The sequence below is a fragment of the Rattus norvegicus genome, chromosome 1, assembly GCF_036323735.1.
Source record: "Rattus norvegicus strain BN/NHsdMcwi chromosome 1, GRCr8, whole genome shotgun sequence".
In the NCBI taxonomy this organism is placed as follows: Eukaryota; Metazoa; Chordata; class Mammalia; order Rodentia; family Muridae; genus Rattus; species Rattus norvegicus.
The window spans coordinates 264,361,441-264,384,147 of NC_086019.1; the positions used below are offsets into that span (position 1 = coordinate 264,361,441).

Genomic DNA, 22,707 nt, shown 5'->3' on the forward strand with positions numbered 1-22,707 from the left:
CCCGCTCAGGCCCTCCGCGCAAGCTCTGCCAGAGCCACTTCCGGCAGGTGCGCGGCGTCAATCTTCCCTCGGAAAGCCTACGCCTGCAACTTAGAACTTGGGGGAGCACCAGCTTTCCCTAGACGTGCAGTGCGGGGAAGTGTTTTCTGTGATACCCGAGAGCATGCTGGTTTTCGTAGTTATCTTTTTTTTTTTAAAAAGGGGAGTCATTGAAAGTGAACTTTTTCCTTAGCTTTACGTTCGAGGATTGAGTGGAAAAGAAAAGGCGCAGGCAGTGCAGTTTCCGGAGGACAGGGACTGTGTAGAGCAACCAGGAAGCGGCTGGGCTGGGAGTTGTCCCGGGTTCCCGCTGAGCTGTTAAAGACTTCTTCCCTGGGTCCCTGCGCCGAGGCCAGGCGCCCTTCGTGAGTCCTGCTCTGAGATAGAACCCGGCTCCGGCCGGCCGTTCCGGAGCTGCCATGTCAGCCGACTTCGAAGGGTACGAGCAGGACTTCGCAGTGCTCACTGCTGAGATCACCAGCAAGATTTCCAGGGTCCCTCGACTCCCTCCCGGTGAGTACCCTGCCCGGCCGGGCGGGGGCGGCCTGGAGAGCCTGGGGCGCGGAACGCTGCCTGGGAATGCTGGTCTCCAGGGCGCGAGGCTGGTGTGGGCGGTGCTGGCGGCCGGGGAGGAATGAGTTCTTGGTTGGTTATGATAGGGACCAAATGTGCTTCAAATGCAAAGTGTCTTCTGCATGGAAACCATTTGGGGGGGGTGGTGGTGGTGCCGACTTCCTACCCCACCGCTTTTTAAAGGCTTGTATGACCTTGGAAACATTGCTCTACATCTTGATTTTTTTCTTTTTTCTTTTCTTTTTGTCGTTTGTAAAATATAAGAGTATTCAAAGGAACTGTATGAAGTGTCAAGATTACGGATCAGTAAATGCAGCAGAGTTGTGGTTTTAGTAAATAATACTGTTATCCTTATCCGTGGCACACTAGAGTGACGAGCTAGGATGCCTGAATTCAAATCAAACTCTTGCCACTTACAAGTTGTCTCCTAGGCAAGTTTTCGTTATCCTTCAAAACTTCCTTCTTGGTTCGAGAGAATCGTACCTCTCTCTTAGGGCTGTTGTCAAGATTAACTAATACACATCTGTGAAGCCCTGTGTGTTAGCTCTTGTTAGAATTCATATTTTTCAGACCTCTGCCTTGATTCTGTGTTTCTCATCCTTCTTGGGTATATATATATAACCCAATTTTATATAAAACTTGGTACAGTGCAATTTTGCACACTTTTAAAATTAGCATACCCAGGTATCACTCTCCTTGCTAGGTTGTCAACAGTGTGAAGGTGGGGGCCTTGTCTGATTTTCTTAACATTTCTTTTCTAAGGGCTCAGAATTTTTTTCTTTTTTCTTTCTTTCTTTTTTTTTTTTTTTTTTTTTTTGTGAACAGGTGATTGCAGTGTATCCTGTGACTTGGAATATATCTTGTGTAGTGTTTTAGGGCTTTTCTTTAAGTACAGATTTAACTTGAATAGTTAGTAACAAATTATGAGTTTTATTTACTTATTTTTTGGCTCAGTTTCATTAGGGAAATTGAGTGATCATTGGGCTGCTGAACTTGCCTCTACTTCAGCTCTGGAACATACTGTCTAGAAGAGATGATTCTCATTGGTCTGCAGAATTGTGGGTATCTTCACTTTCTTACCTGATCAGCCCAACCCAAGATGACAGCAGTAACTTCTCTTGAACCTAAGCTGCTCCTCATTCCCTGTCCAGAATTTCCCTTAATCTTTATGTTTATAAATGATTTTCTTCCTCGTCCCCATGCCCCCACCCCACCTGTCTTCTGTTACAAGGGATTTTTGCTCCCAGCCTCTGAACCTCCATCCCAGTAACCTCCTCAAGTCCCTCTTAGCTCTGAAGGAGGGGGATGATGTCTGAAAGAGGTTGATGATGTCTAAAAGAGGTTGATGAGTTCAAGGAAGGAAGCAAGGGGAGAGAACCTAGGTAGCACATACCACGAGCTGTGTTGCCTCACAGATTTTTACAAAGTGGGTGATGGCCTCCTGCCTTGATGATACTTCACCTTGCCTGTTCTCTTCAATACCACTTGGCTCCATTGCCCAAGACCATTTTGATTTTGTTGCCCTTGTTGTCTGAGAATCTTGCCTTTGAAATGAGTCCCAGAGCCTCAGACGTTCAGTTGCAGTTGGATTTTGCTTATTTTGAATTTTAATGTGTTTTTTGTTTGTTTCTTTTTTAGCAGAAGAAACATTTTTTTTCTCTCTCTTTTTCTTTTAAATAGTACTGAGAGACTGGGTACAAAGCTGTGAAGACTCTAATAAACTAGATTTTTGTTACAATTGAGTTTTCTTGCCTCTGTGTTTAAAATTCTTGTCACATAGAAGGAAACATTTGAATTATTTAAAAAAAATAAAGATACTGTTATCCCTGTCCTTATATTTAGTGTAATGTGAGACCCACACAGGGCAATCGTTTTTTTTTTCATTTGAAAGGAGATTGTATTGTTGGCACTGTGGGAAAAAAGTATGCTTATTTGAATAATTAAATGACTCTTGAAAATACAGTGGTTTTCCTCTTGATGTGCTTGCTCCCTTTTTAGCCTGCTCCTAATTGATAGAAAAAGATAGTTTTACATGAATTTGTGAACTAACAGGAATTAACAGTATAAGCATGACAAAAGCAGTGTGCTTGCTGTGGGATTATATAGTTACCAGTAATTATATTAATTAACACAATAATTACTGTATAATACCCCACAGCATCAGAGTGGTTGTGTCACTCAGCTGAAAAAGACCTAGAGAGGAGCTGGAATTTATTTGAACTAAAAAGATTAAAAAATTGGAGCAAATTTTAAAGTCAAAGCAGCCCATTCCCCCAGGTAACAGCTTATTTAAGCTGCAGTGCTGGGACTCTGTGGAGTTGAGCCATTCCCTGCTGTGCCTGTGCAGATGCTCAGGAGACTTCCAAAGAGAATGGGAAGAGACAAAAAAGAACGTCCTGAAACTTTATTTTAAAAAGAAACTGATTACTCTGTAATAATTTATCAATTAAAAAAAACTTTGCTCTTGAAGCGTTTGATTCTTTTTTTTTTTTTTAATTAACTTGAGTATTTCTTATATACATTTCGAGTGTTATTCCCTTTCCCGGTATCCGGGCAAACATCCCCCTCCCCCCTCCCATTCCTTATGGGTGTTCCCCTCCCAACCCTCCCCCCGAAGTGTTTGAATCTTAACTAAGTTTAATGGCCGTGATCTTCAGATGGGTGAGTCCCTTAACACAGTGTGGTTACTGAATTTAAAGATGACTATTCTGTGGGAAAGTCAGGCAAATCGATGAGCCAAGACTATAGCTCACGTTACTTTCCTGAGTTTTGTTGTGATGGGAGTGAATGTCTTAGCAGAAGAAATCGGAGCTTCCATCACAGCAGGCGGGCATCTTGGAGGGTCTTCAGCAGAGTTTCACTTTGCAATTACTTCTTTATCTGCCCACGGTCAATTGTGAATCCCATTAGGGTTACAGTTAGAATGTATCAAAAATGTATCCTGACAGAGCGATCAAGATCAGGCTGCTGGTATTGGACCTGTTTAGGGTCCCACTTCTGCCTAAACTTACTATACATGTAGCTGTGGACAGACTCGTTGACTCTGTAAGCTTGCCTCTTCCTCCTCTAGAGTGGGAAGGAAGGGCGCTCATTTCAGTCTCACCATACTAGGATGCGAATGGAGCACGGCACACTGGCAGAACAAGCTAGCTAGCCCTTGGTAGATGCCCTTATGTTCCTCTGCAGGGCTTCAGTCAGCAGTGGGCAGTGGCTAGGATCCAGCTCTTCAGGCCTGTCATCGAAGTGTCACCTCCCACTTCTTTCATCCTTTCTGTGCCTAAACTAGAGTCTCTTGATGCAAAGCTACGACTGAAGAGAAATGGGCAGTCAGGGCTTTGGGGCACGGAAGTAGAAATGGTATTGAATTCTGGTGATCAAGAGAAGGGAATGGAGGGAGGGAAGTAACAGAGATGCTGCAAAACAGGTATCACCTGGAAGGAGCCCTTGAGTCTAATGGAGTAGCCGGCACACCCTGCAAAGTTTAGGAGACCATTGAAGCTGCCAGATAGACCTTTCAGTTGCTGTATTGGAGAGACAGCTGTCAGCTGCTATGTATAGCCCAGTTATGCGTTATACACAAGTATGTATGCAATTTTAGTCATCTTTGGGTAACAAACACAAATTTGTGTCAAGTGAGCATCTACACACACGTTTCATTTTTACATTTGTACACATCGCCTACACTGTAAACACAGAGGAATCTCGTTCTCTTAGACAGGTTAGTCAGTTTAAGTCATGACTTCATTTTGGATTTGTGGTACTGGGTGTGAGACCTAAGGCCTTATCTCTTGGTAAATGCATACTCAGTCAGCTATACCCCTGGCCTGAAATGTTTTACTTTTAGAATAGTTGAAATTATCTAACAATGGCAAAATGTCTCGTCCTTTCCACGTGCCAATGTCCCCTGTTAACACCTCGCCCTGATCTATTTGCCACCAGTCCCGGGTCACATCATTTGTTATTGACTGAAGTCCATACTTTATTCACATCTTTGTGGTTAAAACGAGAAAGGATTCTTTCACTTTTTTTTTTTTTTTTTTTTTGGTTCTTTTTTTCGGAGCTGGGGACCGAACCCCAGGGCCTTGCGCTTCCTAGGTAAGCGCTCTACCACTGAGCTAAATCCCCAGCCCCTGATTCTTTCACTTTTTAAGCCTAATGTCCTTTGGTACTCCAGGATCCAGGCGAGAATCCTACAAACCTAAGCAGTAACTCTCAGACTCCCGTGGGCTGTAACAAGTTACACGGAAGAACCCGCTACTACTGAGCAAATGGAGTACGGAAGTAACGGGAGGACACTCAGAGCACTCCCTGCTTGGGAGTTTCCCAGTTTTGTTTGTTTATTTGCTTTTCCCCCCATTTTACAATCCATTTAGAAAATCCTGGCCAGAGTTTAAAAAGAAACTGTTTGTTGTCCAGGATCCCGACCCAGTGTTGAGACCGTGGCTTTGGAGTCAGAAGCAAAGACTCTAAATACCTATTGCAGTTATCATCCTTTATAGTTTAAAAACATTTAAAAGTTTCTGTTTTATGTCTGTAAATGTTTGCATGTGCGCGCACCACATGCTCAAGGGCTGGTGGAGGCCAAAACAAGGCTCAGATGTCCTGGACCTGGAGCTACAGACAGTTGGCAGCCACCATATATGTGGTAGGAACTGAGCCCTAGTCCCCTGCAGAAACTGTGCTCTGAACTGCTGAGCCCTCTCTTTCTCCAGCCCTCATACCTTATCCTTAACATTACTGAAAGCACAAGAGTAAAGAGTTACAAGATCTTGCCCGGTTTGGAGAAGTGTTTTTACATATGAGTTTTAAATTATAGTCACAAGTCAGTGATTCCAATTTATTACAATGATGACTAGCAAATCCCTCTGGTCACCACTGTATCTGCCATTTTGGGGATGATATCTTCCAGAGAACAAAATTCTTATTAGTCTCCCTTATAAATATATGACACCTCTTAAAAACTTGGCCCTTCCTTGGGTTGAATTTCCACATCCTGCAGAGTCAATGTTCAGTGTAGTTTGTAACGTACCAAAGAATGTTCTGTTTGCTTTACATTTTCTGATCTGGTTGATCAGAAAAGAGAAGGATATATTAAAATAGGTTTTAGAGCCGTGGTTCTTAACCAGTGGATCAGGAACTCTTTTGCAGCCTAAGACCAAGAGTTAAAACAGATGTTTACATTATGACTTATACCAAGATTACAGTTATAAAGTAGCATGAAGATAATTTTATGGTTGGGGGTCACCACATCATGAGCAGCTGAGTAAAGGGCATTAGGAAGGTCGAGAACCCCTGATATTCATCGTGTGTTGTATAATTATTATTTCTCTGATATTATTGCTTGTTTTAGATGAGAAGAAGCAAATGGTTGCCAACGTGGAGAAACAGCTCGAAGAGGCCAGAGAACTGGTGCGTAGCCTGCGAGGTGTATTGAACACAACCCCTTGAGCCAGACCCCAAAGCCTGCTGTGCATGCTGTGGACATGCATGGACCACCAGGTTTCCACGTGACAGTTCATTCCTTTGCAAGTTCATTCCTTTGCAGACTAAAGGAAATTTAATAGCTTGTAGAGGTTTTCTTCTTTTTAATAAAGGTGGCTCACCAAATGTCAACCTCTAATTTATATTTCTTCAGAGTACATCTCCCAAGAACTAGTGTCTTAGTGCATGGTCCTAGTGGCTAGCATTTGGTAATAGCACAGCACACCTCATATTGGGGGAAGCATATTGTGTTGTCATCTTAGTTTTCTCACAACACCTGAGAGAGCAGGGTTGTCTTTCATAACTGACAGAGGTCTGAGATTTCCATCACATGGATGCCCACAGAAGACGGGAGATTTCTTGTGTATGTGTGTGTTTACATATTCATTTACATTGTGTGTACGTGTGTGGGGGTACATGTTCCCATGTGTATATGTGCACATAAGTACATATGGATGTGGAGGCCAGAAGTTGCTATCAGGTATCTTCTTCAATTCTCTTCACCTTATTTTTTGAGGCAGGGTCTCCCTCTAGACCCCAGGGTCACTGATTGAACTACATTGGCTTGTCTATCCAGTCCAGGGATCCTGTGTCTACTTTCAAGCAGACATTACTGAAGTTACAGGCATGCATCTTGCCACAGCAAGTTTTGTGTGGTTCTAGTGATCAGAGCTCAGCTCCTCGCATTCATGTGACAAGCACTTTGCTGACGGAGCTATTTCCCTCAGCCTGCAAGACACGCAACTCCTAAGCCCAAAACTGAAGCCTGTGTCACTACAGAAGTAGCTGCCAGAGTCTCATCTTGGTTGCTTACTGTCCCTGAGCCCCAGTTTCCACAGGGTCGGGATGCAAACTCTCGCTTCCACTGGGAGCACGAAGCCTGGGAATAAGGCTGCCCTTGTCCAGAGAGACCTATGATTTCGTCCTTTAGTGTCACCCTTTGTGGATGGACTTTGAGACACAGCGTGGACAGTGTTGTTAGAGCATCACATTCATGCTCAGGGGACCCTGTAGGAGCATCAGAGAATCATGGGAGGGTGACGCCAGGATTGTTGTCACCACTATTCTAGATGAGGACTGGGGCTTAGAAAGGCTAGGAAACCCATCTGAGGTCCCACACTCTACTGTGCACTCTGGGTTTTGTGCCTGGACGAGGTGCATGGAGAGTCCTGGCTCAAACACTGCTTTTTCATAGCAATCCTTAAGTCAGTGAGCAAAAGAGAGAGAAGTGTTTCATTCCAGTTTTGGGTTTTAAAAGCCAACTATTGTAGAAACCATTAGATTGTTGCTGTGTGTCGGACCAAGTGAGCGAGTGGCTTTTCTGAGTACTGAAGGGCAGACACTGGTGTTTTTCAGTTATCTGTGCTGAGAGAGTGATGAGTTCCCATTAACTGCTATTACTTGCTCTTGTAGCTCTTGTAGACATGGCTAGGGATGCAGGCTTCTTGGAGGCTGTTTTTTTGCAGTACCTCCTTGGACCATCAGGCAGCTCAAGGACTTTGTGAGTCTCTGGGAAGGCGGAGGCTTCTCTAGAGGCACCTGCTGAGCCTGACGTCTCTCAGTGCTGCTTCCGTGAGAATATTTGTTAATGGAGCCTCCAGAAGCAGCAGCAGCTTCGGGCTTACACAGCAGACCTTTCCTGGGGACTGGCTCCCACAGAGGCATTCCTGCATTTTCACAGTTTCTGGTTCTCATGGTCAGAATGGCCAGAGTCTCCCTCCCACATGATTTCTTTGTTCTGTGGTGGCTGCCACTGTCTCCACCTCCATTTCTACCATTCTGATGCCTGTTTTTCTTCTTCATTCTTTTTTCTTCCTTCGATCTCTCTTTGTATTAAGTGTTTCTCCCAACCTCTTGGCTTTCATGTGCAGAGGCTGACTTTAGATGTGAGCAGCCCATCAGGACACTTGTTCCCTCCAGTTGCTACGATGACTACAAAGGACCCAGCTGGTCAGGTCTTTGGTCTTGAGATTTTGTTTTACTTGATCTTAGCTGAGATGCCAAGAAGTGATGTTGATGCCTTTTCACACTGCTCTCCCTGGCAGCTTGCTCTCCTCTTCAGAACTGCTATTTTTCTTTACCATCTGAAGATGTTCTGTTTACTCGACACTGAGAGAAAGCTGGTCAGTTTATCAGTTTGGATGATAATTTATATTATGTGCTGTTCTTTTGATGAGGAACCTAACGGAAAGCTTGGTAGTTTTTGTGTCACTGCCAATCATGGTTTATCGCAGTCTGTGGACACTGTACTTTTTGTACTGACCATGTCTTCTACTCTTCAGTGGCTACGTGAGTATTGTGAAAACAAAACGAATCTATGTTGCTCTTCTGAATTCCAACAAGACACATGTCACTTTGCCAGCAGTTAACTATTTTCAAAGACGCCCTCTCTCCAGTCCTATTCAGTGCAGTGCTGGAGTCTTAGCTAGAACAATCTGATGAGAACAAAATGAAGAGTACAACTGGGAAAGGAAGAGGCCAAACTCACCCTTTCAAGATGACATAGCCCTGTTTTAAAGACTCCACTAAATCTGCTGTGCATTTGCAGCCAAGCTGTCAGATAGAAAATCATGATGCACAAGTCAGTAATGAATGAAATTGCCAAGAAAGATCAGGAAAGATTTCCCATTCACAATTCTTCAAAGTAAGAAAATGAATGGGAACAAACCTGTGAAGGAGATGAGCCACCTCTGTACTAAACTTTACGACACTGAAGATGTTGAAGAGACTTGTGCTTATGAAGTGACAAAATTATGAAAATGACTATATTGTTATAAATTATCTACACAGTCAATGTACTTCCCATTAAAACCCCACTGTCATTCTCCACAAAGCTAGAAAGAGCAATCCAAAATTCATATGGATGCACAAAGAACCCCATGCAGCCAAAGCATTACTCTGAGCAGAAACAACAATGCTCAAAGCATCATGAAATCCAATTTCAAATTATACTGCAGAGCCATAGTAACATAGCAAGTGGTGTTGTGAACACTGCATTTCACATCTAGAAGAAAGACTCCAGCCTTACCTCTCTGCACAGAAATCAGTTGAAAATGAACCAAATGTCTACAAAAAGCTTGACACTGCTAGGGCAAGCATTTGAAAAATACTTTTTAAAAGATTTATTTGAGAGAGAGAGAGAGAGAGAGAGAGAGAGAGAGAGAGAGAGAGAGAGTGTGTGTGTGTGTGTGTTGTTGTTGTTGTGCTCACACATGTGTGTGGATGCTCACAGAGACCAGTAAATGGTGTCAGATCCCTTGAAGCTGGATTTACAGGAGGCTTCGAGTCTCCTGACAGAGATTCTAGCAAACCCAGACAGACCCTCTGGAAAGCAGCAAGTGTCTCTACCCCTAAGTTGTCTCTCTAACTCGGAAAACACTGTAAGATACAGACAGAAGCAGGGCCTTCTAAAAGGACTCTAACATCACAGAATAGAATTCTGACAGATAAGATGCCCTGAAATTGATCACAGGGCCAAGAACTCCTGGAGGGAAGAGACACCTGACAGAATGGGAGAAAGGCTTTGCCAGCTCTACTTCAGGCGGGGCCAGGGGAAGCTACAATGTAGGAAATACAAAAACCTCCAAAAACTAGACACCAGAAAAACAGTTCTAGTAAAAAGAGAGCCTGGTAAAAACGCTCTGGATCCTTACCCATCAGGGCGATGCGAACTAAAGCAACTGTGGGCTCCATTTCACCTGGTCAGCGTGGCTAATATCAAGAGGACAGCAGGTCAGGCAGGGCAAATGATGTCATCTCAGGACGGGTCAGGAGGGCAGAGAGTCATCCTCTCCGCAGGTATGTAGTAAGTTCAAGGCCAGCCTGGACACTGTCTAAAAAACAAAAATCAAAAGGTGACCAGTACTGTGAAGCTCATAAGGAAACAGGGCCCATCTCTGCTGCCATGAACGGAAGCTGGCAGAGGCATGCGGGAGTCACTGTGGAGGATTCTTAAACCACTAAAGGTAGAAATGCGGGACGATGCAGGGCTGCCACCACTGCATATGCCCAGTGGACTTGTGTCCTGCCACAGAGATACATATCCATTTTTTAAATTAAAGATTTATTTATTATATATAAGTACTCTGTAGCTGTCTTCAGATGCACCAGAGGAGGGCATCAGATCTCATTACAGAAGGTTGTGAGCCACCATGTGGTTGCTGGGATTTGAACTCAGGACCTCTGGAAGAGTAATCAGTGCTGTAGTCAGGGCTCTTAACCAGTGGGCCATCTCTCCAACCCACATCCATATTTACTGCTGCGCAGTACACAGTAGCCAAGCCATGGAAGCAGCTTAACGTCCACCCACTTATGATGGATAAAGAGATGTGGCACATATATAGTGGAATTGTATCTGCTGTAAAGAAAAATGGCATGGTGACATTTGCAGGAAAGTGAGTGGAACCGGAAACCATTATGCTAAGTGTAAATGGGCCAGACTCAGAAACAAAGATTTCTTGTTTTCTAGCTCCTAGATTTGAGAGAAGAGGTTATGTGGGGAGAGGGAGATGCCCTGGATTAGGAAGGTGACTGAGCAGCAATGAGTTCTTAAGGATATGGGAAAGAAAGAGCAGGTCACTGAGTGCACACGACATGGGGGAAGACAGACTAATGTGGGAAGTCAGCCAGCAGGAGGGAGACGGGGCTTGGACAAGTAAGAACACAGTGTGTATGCGATTGCCATAGTACAGCCTTCTCTTTGTATGCTAACTTAAGAACTAAAACACAGAAGCAGGAAACACTGGTGATTTCAGAGAAGTACTTTTAAACGCTTGGTATGTGATTTAGTTGGTCGCCACTTCTCATTTATGAGGAACAGCATCCATTCCATGATCACTCTCTGAAAAGGGTTAATTAAAAGTATCTTATTTTCTCATATAAGTGCACATCTTAACTACAATTGCTTTTTGTCCACCTGCATTCTACTGTAGTTATCCTGTCTCCACCACTGTACAGCAGGTGATAAACTTGTATTGGTCATGAACTAATGTGTTAGAATGCTCCAGAAGAGAGTAGGGTGGCAGATGGCTGAACCATGCCTTGTATTTCAGTGAGCAAGGTGTAGCTAGCCTATTGATGTATCAGTTTAACTCCTCATCTGTGAGTGTGGCTTTAGTGTGTAAGGGTTTGGCTGGAGGCTGAGGTCACATGTTGTTTGTATGTGATTACCCTATCGAGGAAAGACTTTACCAAAGAGATTTCCCCACATGCCCAAGTCACAGGAAACAGTCTCCTGTTGGACACTCATGGTCAGGTTGGACTAAACATTGGGCTGCTCCCAGGATACTGAGAACAGATTAATGATGGGGACTGATTAATGCACGTTTTTCAAAACAAACTCTTGACAAAGCACACAGCGTGGCAGCCCTATCATTCTTTAGCTGCTTCCTGAGCTGATGAGGAAGTGAGCTCTAAAGCAGTCCTGAAGTCACTGATCGGGAGCTGCCCGCACCGTGGGCCTACTTTCTCAGCTCTGCACTTAGGAGTTAGAATCCAGGCCTTTTAGCCATAACATTTGGGTAAATAAAGAATACTAACATGGTTCACATTTTTTTCTTCCCCACCTTAGCTCGAACAGATGGACTTGGAAGTTCGAGAAATCCCACCCCAAAGTCGAGGAATGTACAGCAACAGAATGAGGAGCTACAAGCAAGAAATGGGGAAACTGGAAACGGATTTTGTGAGTTCAGTTCTGCCCTCTCATCCCTGGAGTGTTTACTTCACTGTTGCTGCATTCTTTACTGTTTCCTCCCCTTGCCATAGTCAGCATTAAGTGAGCAGTCTTGGGGCTCCTGCAGAGGATGAGCAGACCCGTTTATGACTTGGAGGGCACAGGGGCTAGAGGTACCCATGGTGGTGTTTGGGGGACATGGCTCTAGCCAGAGCCAAATCACACAGTCTTCAAGTCTATACAATACTTGCTAGTATTTAGCATTGGTTAGGATGTCAACACCGAGTTTTCTTTTTTTTTTTTTTTTTTTTTTTCGGAGCTGGGGACCAAACCCAGGGCCTTGCGCTTGCTAGGCAAGCGCTCTACCACTGAGCTAAATCCCCAACCCCAACACCGAGTTTTCTAGTCCTTTATAGTTCACAAGCCTGAGAGGATGTCCCGTGAGTCGGCTGCCTTACAAGCCCGAAGACCCAAGTTTCACGTAGATAACGGGCGAGGCTGTACAGTCTCTAATCCTGGTAGTGTGTGTATTTGGGGGTTGGGGGTGGGGGTGGTGGGGTAGGGAAGTCAGAGGGGCAAGGCACGGAGAGAGGAGGATCTGTAGAGCTGGTCGGCTGTCCTAGCCAGTTTGAACACTGCGTTCAGTGAGAGGCCCTACCACTTTATAGGAAATTTACTAAAAGAAATAGAAAAGAACAATGTTAAGATGATTAATACTGACAGTGGGAAGGACAATTGAGCGGTCAGCCAGGCGGTGGTAGAGCGCACGTCTAATTCCAGCACATGAAGAGCAGAAGCGGGCGGGTCTCTGAGGCTGAGGTCAGCCTGGTCTACAAAGTGACTTTCAGGACATACAGGGCCACACAGAGAAATTTTGTCTTATAAACCAAAACCAAACCAGCACAAAACAAAATCCTAAGACCCCAAAACAAAACAAAAAAGTCCTCTTGGTTATACATGTATAAGATGAGCTCAGATTCGAAGTGGTCTGATTTCATAGCATTTCACAGCAGCAGCTAACGCACCCTCTGCTGACCTAAGAGACCCACTAAAGTCTGCATAGGAAGGAACGCTCAGCCTTGTGATACAGCCCAGTGGACCTTGAGGGCCATAGACACAGGGAAACAGGTCAGTCCCAAAAGGCAGATGAGGCATGTGTTGCCTTGTATGACGTTTCTAGAGTGGTCAGACCCAGAAACAAAAAGGAAAATGGACTTCTGGGGAGGGGTAGGGAGAACAGAGAGCTGTTGATTTGTAGGATGGGATTCGACAGGAGGCCAAGTGTACCGCAGTTGTCATTTGGATTTCACTGCTGTTGTAGAATTCAGGTATGAGCACTGATAATACTGTAAATGATAAAGAGATAGAGAAAGAAATGCAGTGCCAACAATTATGTACGTGAGCATCGCAATTAAGATTTCTGTAGATTAATACTCTTCAATAATTTAATCAACAAATAAATAATTTTCACATTTAAAATAAAGAATGTGCAGGTAAAAAACGTGGCCCTTACATGTGATTGACACAGTTCTATTCTGAACTGTGAACCTGCTGTGTTTGTGAATCTGGGATCTGCACCTTTATAGAGGAAGTCAAGAACTTACAAGGCCCCTCTGGTTCTCCTGGTTCTCAGTTCTCCCTTAGCTGCTTCTTTGGAAGCACACCTTGCAGAGTGCGCTGTCCGTCTGCCCGGGAAGGCGTGGTAAAGGGAAATGCTCTTAGGCTCGGCAGCATCCTGATTTCCCATCTTAGTGAGGAAAGAGATGACTTATTAGTCACTGCCTTAGCCAAGCATCATGACAGGAGACTGACAGAGCTGGGAGTAAGGAGGTCAGGCTGATGTAGCTCAGTCTCAGAGGTCTCCATTGATGGCTCTTGTTCCTGGGCTGAAGGGAAGGCAGGGCATCTTGATGTGGAGCAGTGCTAAAGCGAAGCAGTGTTCTTTGTGGAGGACTGAACTTGTGGGCTCTGGGAGGATCATTTAAGTTCCAGTCACAAGTCACTGAGATGTAAATGCCACTGTGCTCCTAGTTTTAAAGAAGGCACCATCAGGGCTGGGGACTGAGATGGTTCTGAGTGTCTGTCATTGATTCCTGTGCTCTGCCAGATCAAACCTTCAACTGTTCTACTAAAGGGTGACTGCTTACTCATAGAAGGATTGTGAGGCTGGGAGAAAATTGCACTGATTTAATAATTTGTACCCTATATGGGTGAACCAAAAACAGCTAACTTGTTAACCCTATATTTAAAGATTCTGCTGTTCAGTGATAAGTGGCGGTGACAGCAGAACACGTTAGATTATTCTGGAATCACTTGTCTCATTTTTATGGAATACTTTTGAAGACACCTTTTCTTTTGAATGCCTAACCCAAAGAAACCACCCTAAACCCAGCCACAAATGTGTCATTTAGGAGGGTTGGCTTAACAGAGCCTTACGTCTGGAGGCCATAAAAGGTGTGGCAAGGTCACCTCGTTTGTTATAAGACTTCTCTCCTGTTTGTGGCTAGCTGCTTCCTGTCTCTGCAGTCTCCTGTACTCACTAGTGGCTACCTCTTCGCCAACACAGCCACATGCTGTGTGATGGGAGCTGAGGCTTCAGCATGGAAACCTGAGGAGATAGAGCTCAATTCAGGTCATGAGTTTCATTTGGAACTTTGCTTGTTAACCTTTTTGGATGCTAAATTACATCACTTCCATAGCTCACTACACCACCGAACCCATGTTTAATCTACTTGTTTCCCAAGGAGATTAGTATCGGGCAGGCTCCTTGACTTTAGGAAATTCTATTTTTGGATGAGTACTCCTTTTTCAATTATACTTCCTTCCACAATGAAAAATGGGATCAGGAACTACAAACTTAAACTTCATTCGAGAGGAGACATCTTTCCCCAGTGCTTTTAGCGATTTACTTAGTTGCTATTTCTTTTGCGGGGGGGTGGGGTGGGTGGGTTAGTCTTGTTATGTACTTGTGGCTCACCTGGAACTCACTGTGTAGACCAGGCTACCCTTGAGTGCACAGAGATACCCGTGCCTTCGCTTCCCAGTGCTAGGATTAAAGCTGTGCTCTACCATGCTTGGTGTTGAAACATTTTAAAGTAATGTGCATAGTATTTTGCCTTCATGTATGTCTGTGCACCACATCCATGTCGGGCCAGCAGAGGAAGAGGAGGACATGGATGCCCTGGAACTAGAGTTACAGATATGTAATTGAGCTGCCAAGAGGGTTCTGGGAACCTGGCTCCCCTGGGGGAGCAGCCAGTGCTCTTAACCACTGAGCCCTGAACCAGTTCTTTTTGTTTTTAAGATTAAAATATTTTCTAATTCATGCATATGAATTTAGTATGTTAATAGGATTCATCATGGCATTTCCATACATGCTCTCTGCATAGGTCAAGTCCATCTACTCTCTGTCTCTGACTCCTAATCCCCACAACATTCTTCTTGTCCATACCTAGCCCCTCCTAATTTCTCTTTGCCCACCTCTCCCCTTCCTATCTCTGGAGATCACTGTTGTGCTGGTGTTTCTGCCGGCTGACATCTGTTTCTGCAGTGAGAGAGAACACGTCGTGTTGTGTCTTAGTTCCTGTGGTCGACAGTTTGTACAGTTCTTTAGCGTGTGCAGTTTCATTTCATCGCTGTGGATTATGGGTTTCAACATACCATGCCATGGAACCAAGGAGGCTCAGGTGGACCTCAGGTTTTCTTCAACAGGTCTTATCTAGTCCTACTGTGTGGCAAACCCTGCCCTTAGTTCCCGAATACAGCTGGAGTTGGAAGCATCGCGATGCCGGTACTCGTGTGCAGTTGGGATTCTAACATGGAACTTGGAGGGGGAACTCCAGAGAAGCTGAAAATACGCATGCGTTCTGTTAATACACATGCGTTCTGTTAATACACATGTTAATACACATGCTAATACACATGCATTCTGTTAATACACATGCATTCTGTTAATACACATGCATTCTGTTAATACACATGCATTCTGTTAATACACATGCGTTCTGTTAATACACATGCTAATACACATGCGTTCTGTTAATACACATGCGTTCTGTTAATACACATGCGTTCTGTTAATACACATGCGTTCTGTTAATACACATGCGTTCTGTTAATACACATGCATTCTGTTAATACACATGCGTTCTGTTAATACACATGCGTTCTGTTAATACACATGCGTTCTGTTAATACACATGCATTCTGTTAATACACATGCATTCTGTTGCCCTTGAAATGTACGTTTTCAGTATTGGCATGAGCTCCCTAGGGCTTGAAAAACAAACACACGTGTGATAGTTGGTTCAGGGTTAGCAGGTGATAGCAGTTCAGTCCCTGAGAGGGAGATGCACAGGAGGTTAGCCCACAGAGACCATGATGTCAGAATAGTCAAAGGAAATGAACCAGTGAAAGGAGAAAAGTACTGAACCCAGGGTTGTTGGGCTTTCCCCCCTCAGATTTAAGATTGTATCTTAACAAAATACAAATAAATAAACCCCTCTGAGAGTTGTCGTTGTTGTTGTTTAAGTTACAAACATGTATAAGCTCTTAGGCTGAGTCTGATAGAACTGGGAAGGTCTGTCGAGTGCTTGGCATCTCTGGTGTTGCATTGTGGTGCTAGCACCATCTTGTGGTTGATTTGTGTCATTGTACTTATTTTATGACAAAGCTGTACTTGCTTTAGGACAGCACACAGCATAGATGGGTTAGACTGTGATGGCCGTTGGAAGCAGCACTCTGGCCCCTGTCTACGTTCACTCCTCTCCCAGGTCACTGGTACCTGTAAGCTGTCCTTCCCTGTCTGGAAGGCTATATGATGTGATTGTTAGGCTGGTCCAGCGCAGAGCTGTGGACCTCAGAGAATGGCCCTTGATCAACAGTCAGCAGTGAGGTGGACTGAGAGCGCCTCGAGATCCAGCTCCCTGCAGACTGCTGGCTTAGTCCCCTTGGTCAGGGCTCAGAAGAGGCTGCTGTTAGCTGCACCGTGTCTCCCCACAGCTGCTGGCTGGTTGGAGGACAGCCTGTGCATGCCCTCTGTTACCGGCACCGTCTCTATACAGGTGCAGGCCGGCTTGTGCACACCCTCTATTTTTCTTTTTCATGTTCTTTCCTGCTTCTGAGACTAAAGTGTGAATGAGAAGGAACAATTTAAATTTGACTTTGTTTTAGTCAAAAGGTCAAGAGTTGAATACTTCTGTTTACAGTCTATCTTCCTTGTACATGTGGCATCCTGAGCTAGCAGACATCTGTTTTTGTGGGAACTTTATGAAACCACTGAAGCATGTTCAGAGGTGTGGGTGGTCCCAGCTGTAATATGTAATAGTTATCACATATGTGAACCTTCTTCAGCAACATACATGCATTCTAACAAGTACAGGAGCTAGTGTGGTGGTTAACATTGCGTTTAAAGTGTAGATTTACTGTGCCTGAGAGACCAAAAAGTAAGAACTGCCTCTAACCTGTAGCCCCTAACTTCCGTAAGCTGTGCCTAGCAGCTCACTTCCCTTTCCCTGCACGTGGAAGACTGTTCTTAAATTGACGGATCTTGTAAGATTCGCTGTTCCAGCAAGATTGTAGGTCAGAAGAATAACTTCTATTTTTGCTTTTGTAATCAAACTTGCTTACTCTAATAAAAAAGAGAACTTGGCCAGCTGCATGGCAGCCGTGTTAAGTCAGACCCTGATGTAGGCACACATATGCCATCTTTGTAGCCTTTCTGTAAGCCTTGGCTTGATATGGTTGGGTGCTCTCAGGTACAGCCCTGGTCCCACATTGGATACCAGTATTTAAAAATAAAAAGCCTCTTTTTATTAACATTTCCTTATGGTCATGATAAATCTCTGAGCAGCCCCAGACCAGTAACACTGGACTTGACAGAACCATCTGAGCAAAGAGACGTCCCTCATCGTGTACACATAACGTGTCTGCCGTTTATAACAGTTATACCCTTCTCTCTACATGAAATGTCTGAACATTCTGAAAGATTTTAAAAAACAAAATCAACTTAGCCTTATTGCTCCAGGAGGATCATGTTTGTATTTTGGTTGGTGGTTTTCTTTTCTACATTTGATGTTAGCCCGAGAAGCGATGGTTGTTTTTTTTTTTTTTAATTAATCATCCCATTCATTTACATCTCAAATGATATTGCACTTCCCAGTTACCCCCACCCCACATCTGCCTTCCCACCTCCCCTTTGCCTGTATGAGGGTGCTCTTCCACCTACCCACACTCTCCTGCCCCATTGTTCCAGCATTCCCCTATGCTGGTACATCAAACCTCCCTGGAACCAAGGGCCTCCCCTCTGGTTGCTGGCAGACAAGGCCATCCTCTGCTACATATGTATCTGGAGCCATGGTCCCCTCCAGGTACACTTCTTGGTTGGTGGTCTAGACTCTGGGAGAACTTGGTGGTCATGCCAGCCTATGTTGTTCTTCTAATGGAGTTGCAATCCCCTCGGCTCCTCCAGTCCTTCCACCAGCTCCCCGACCAGGTTCCCTGAGCTCCATCTGATGGTTGGCTCCAAGCATCCACATCTGCATTGGTCAGTTGCTGGCTGAACTGACTCAGGAACTACCACACCAGGTTCCTGTCAGCAAGAGCCTCTTGCCTCCAGCAACAGTGTTGGGTTTGGTGTCTGCAGACAGGATGGATCCCCAAGTGGGGCAGTTCCTGGTTGGCCCTTCCTTCAGTCTCTGTTCCACGTTTTGTCCCTGTTCTTCCTTTGGACAGGAATGTTTCTGGGTTAAAAACTTTGAGATGGGTGGGTGTCCCCATCCCTCGACCGGGAGGCCTTGCCTATCTACTGGAGGAGGTCTCTACAGATCTATACCCCCTTCTCTGTGCGTTTCGGCTAAAGACGTCCCCGCTGGGTCCTGGGAGCCTCACGTTGCCCTGGTGTCTGAGACCCTCCAGTGGCTACCCCCAGTTCCTCATCCCCCTGCTACATGCTTTTGTTGGATTTCCTGACCCTCTGTACCTCTCTCACCTCTCCTCCAGATCCTGATGCTGCCCCCTTTGTTTTCTCCCTCCCAGTCCCCCTTTCCCTCCACCTCCCACAATCATCCTGTTCTCCCCTCAGTGCAGGACTGAAGCATCCACTTCTTTCTTCTTATGTTCTATGGGTTGTATTATGGGCATTATGGGTTTTGGGCTAATATCCACTTATCAGTGAGTATATACCAGGTGTGTTCTTTTGTGATTGGGTTACCTCACTCAGGATGATATTTTCTAGTTCCATCCATTTGCCTATGAATTTCATGTAGTCACTGTTTTTGATAGCTAAGTAGTACTCCATTGTGTAGATGTACCACATTTTTTGAATCCATTCCTCTGTTCAAGGGCATCTGGGTCCTTTCCAGCTTCTGGCTATTATAAGTAAGGCTGCTATGAACATAGTGGAGCATGTGTCTTTGTTGTATGTTGGAACATCTTCTGGATATATGCCCAGGAGTGGTATAGCTGAGTCTAGGAGTGGTATAGTACTATGTCCAATTTTCTCAGGAACCTCCAGACTGATTTCCAGAGTGGTTGTACCAGCTTGTGGTCCCACCAGCAATGGAGGAGTGTTCCTTTCTCCACATCCTCACCAATATCTATTTACCAACCCTACATCCGATAGAGTGCTAATATTCAAAATATACAAAGAACTCAAGAAGTTAGACTCCAGAGAACCAACTAACCCTATTAAAAAGTAGAGTACAGAGCTAAATAGAGAATTCGCAGCCGAGGAATTGCAAATGGCTGAGAAGCACTTAGAGAAACGTTGAACATACTTAGTCATCAGGGAAATGCTAATCAAAACGACCCTGAGATTCCACCTCACACCAGTCAGAATGGCTGAGGTCAGAAATGCTGGTGGGTGGCTGTTTTCTAATCTCTCCTTTCCTGTAAATAGTTTTCCATAACAATGATGTCACACCGTCCACATTCTATAAATATGTGTTCTAATGTTACAGTTTAAATTTCCATAATCTCTAGATCATTTTAATGGAAGCATGTTTTTTCAACGATCCTAACATCGGCTGGATACCTGTATATTTCTTTTTTCTTTTTTTTTTTTCAGAGCTGGGGACCAAACCCAGGGCCTCGCGCTTGCTAGGCAAGCGCTCTACCACTGAGCTAAATTCCCAACCCCTGTATATTTCTATTTATTTCCTTCACAACTTACTGTGCTGCGGTGAATATATTCCAGTAGGGTTTTTAATTGGTATCATTTCTAAAAAGATAGATCAATAAAGAGTTTCCAGCTTTGCAGCTCACCACTAGGCGGTTTGTTCTGGCTTCTTCTCCTCACATGCTCACTGACAGTCACTTCTGCACTGAGAAATAACAACCGGGGGTGGATGGGAGCTGAGCACCTCCACTCCTTCTAAAGTGTGTCAAACAGTTGAGGAGAAGTCTCTGTGACTGGGGCTTTCACCAACTCCAGGGTGGGATGCAGCTGGGATTCTTTTTCTAAGGGCCTCCTCCCCAGGAAGAGTCACAGCTGTGACAAGGCTGGCAGACATCTGTGGTTCTCCAAGCTTGCTGAACTCTGAACTCACTGAAACCACAGACTCTTTCTCTGAGGCACTTGTCCCTGCCTGTGACCTTTCAGGGAAAGCATGTGCATGTGTGCACACATGATCCTTCTACAGAAGAGGATTTTGTCATACTGCACCAGGGCAAGTGATTAGAAAGCTGTTGTGCAAGCAGCCATCTTTGTTAGTAAGATTTTTGTTTTAGACTCTTAATCTTGGTAGCCCTACAAAGTTGAGCATAAGTGGTGCACACACATTGTCTTAGGAAGGCAGCCATAACCCTGCCTCCAGGGAAGCAGGCGAGCTGTGCATTGCTCTGGCCTCCCCATGTAGGAAATATCACAGGTTCATGCCCTTGACCGTCCCTCATCACGTGTTCTTCAGTGAAGTAGTAGTATGATCTTGGCACACTGGATTGTCTTGTTGGGACTTTGTGCTAACTTTTGCGGTGGGCCATAATAGATTTCCTTGATTTAGGAGGCTTTGACATTTTCCAGTGTGAGTAATTTTATCCTCAGTCTTGAGAATATTAGGTCCTTAGTCCTTAGGTACTGTGGACTTTGATGACCTGTGGAAACAACTTCTATATTCACAGAAGCCTGGCAGACAGGCCATGCGTGCCCTGGTACAGATATGTGTGCGCGCACATATGCATCCTGTGTAAGCTTACCTGTCTTTCGGTGTTGTCAGAGTCTGACATGGGTTTGTTGTTTAATTAAGAAGAGTTCCTTATGTGACAATGGTTTTTCTAAAAAAGAAATTAAGATTATGGTACCATTAAGAGCCAGTTTTTTATTTAGGCTTTATAACATTTTGATTTTTCTAAATAGATGAAGTATGTATTTTCTAGATAGAGTGGTAAATTGGTGTGTGTGTGTGTGTGTGTGTGTGTGTGTGTGTGTGTGCGCTCTCATGTGTACATGTATATGGTTTATGGTTTTAGAAGTTTTCTAAGTTATAATATTTCTTAATGGGAAGCTGCTTTCAACCTTTCTGTTTACTTGTATCTGTCATCTTACTTGAAATAAGAAAAATGAGTTAAAAATGTGTCAGATTAACGCTAAGCCTGTGACTGACTGGACTCTCTCATTAGTCACTAGATGGCACTGTTTGTTTGCAGAGCGCCATCAAAAACAGAAAAGAAAGAGAAGGAAGGAAGGAAGCGACTGTGCTAGGAACAGAAATTACTGCCTCATGAATAAAATATTTCTGATGGGATTTGCATTTCTATATTGGCTGAAGACACTGTGTTGAATGTTTTATTAACCAGCCCAGTGCAACTGTCAGCCTATTAAAGAGATCCAATGGTCCCTGTTTAGATAAATAAACTAAATAAATCCAATTCGTCAAATTGTGTTCCTGGCTGTTTATTTTCCATTCTTTTGATGTACAGTTTATTTTAAGTTAAAGCCACATTGGTTTAAAAATTAATGGGAAAATGTTACTTGGTGTTTGGAACATGAAGAAGCTAATTGCCATAGTCAAAAAGCCATCTCTGTTTTAATGTTAAATTGTTTGCTCATAAATAGTAAACTTTCCCCTGGTTGCTCACACACCGTCTGACCGTCTGGTGGTCAGAAGTCACGTGACCTCTCCAGTGGCTGGGCAGAGACTGCGGTCCTCATCTGCACTGCTCAGTCTACTTGGCATCAGTAAGCAGTGTGCATTTTACTGGGTTTCCCCATGGTGTGCTCATTTCTCAGGTATGACCCACAATTCCTTGGGCCTTACAGTAGCTAATTCATTCCTAAATGAAACGTCCTTTATGAATGTACTTTCCTGGTGTACATCAAACATCAAGGGGGAGAAGCCGACAATGAGCAACGGTATTTCCTGAGGAAACCAAAGCCCAACCTCAAGGTGATGACTCTAGAATAAACCGGTTCCCCTCTGTTCGTTGCCCTCTTAAAGTTTATGCTCAGGGGGAGTTCATGGCTGTATAATATAACACTACCGACTGAACTAGATATTCCATACTTAGGCCCTAGGGCTACAACAATATTTGAATAAAACACGTCAGTTTTGTGCTTTGCCAAACTAAAATCAGTTGGTAACTTGAGATGATACAGAACACTTCTGACATCTCATTTCTTTCTCCGTGAATCTTCCGTTTCTTTTCATGCTATTCTTACTGTCTTTTATCCAGTTCTGTATCGGCGAGGTTCAGAGCACAGCTTAAAGTGGGTTAGGCACTTTTGACTTTGCACACAGCTTTTCAGGGCATTCAGCTGGTGGTGATGGGGACTGTGCCAGGTCTGATCTCCAGGGTGAGGTTTTCCAGCTGGGTAATAGCAGCTGAGGATGCGTGTTCTGTCAACTATTTTAAGTTTTCTTGTACCAGGAGTTAAAGTAGGACTTGGATGGACTATGCCAGACTTTGCTATTGATTTCAATGTAGTATAAACCTGGTGGGCAGTTGAC

At 44.3% G+C, this 22,707-nt stretch overlaps 1 protein-coding gene across 20 annotated transcripts in view; it reads left to right on the forward strand.

Annotated features, from left to right (window-relative positions):
• The first annotated feature begins 97 nt into the window (after positions 1-97).
• Positions 98-22,707, forward strand: part of Vti1a (vesicle transport through interaction with t-SNAREs 1A) — a 305,634-nt gene continuing 283,024 nt past the window's right edge. For 18 of the 20 annotated variants that reach the window (XM_039090066.2, XM_039090071.2, XM_039090073.2 and 15 more), the window contains exons 1-3: positions 203-552; positions 5,963-6,021; positions 11,663-11,773. In XM_039090066.2, the coding sequence (XP_038945994.1) occupies positions 459-552; positions 5,963-6,021; positions 11,663-11,773 (264 nt within the window). In that variant the 5' untranslated portion in view covers positions 203-458. Of the gene's footprint in view, positions 553-5,962; positions 6,022-11,662; positions 11,774-21,406; positions 21,638-22,707 lie in introns of those variants that run through there. The other 2 variants (XM_039090126.2, NM_023101.1) reach the window with 2 other exon arrangements.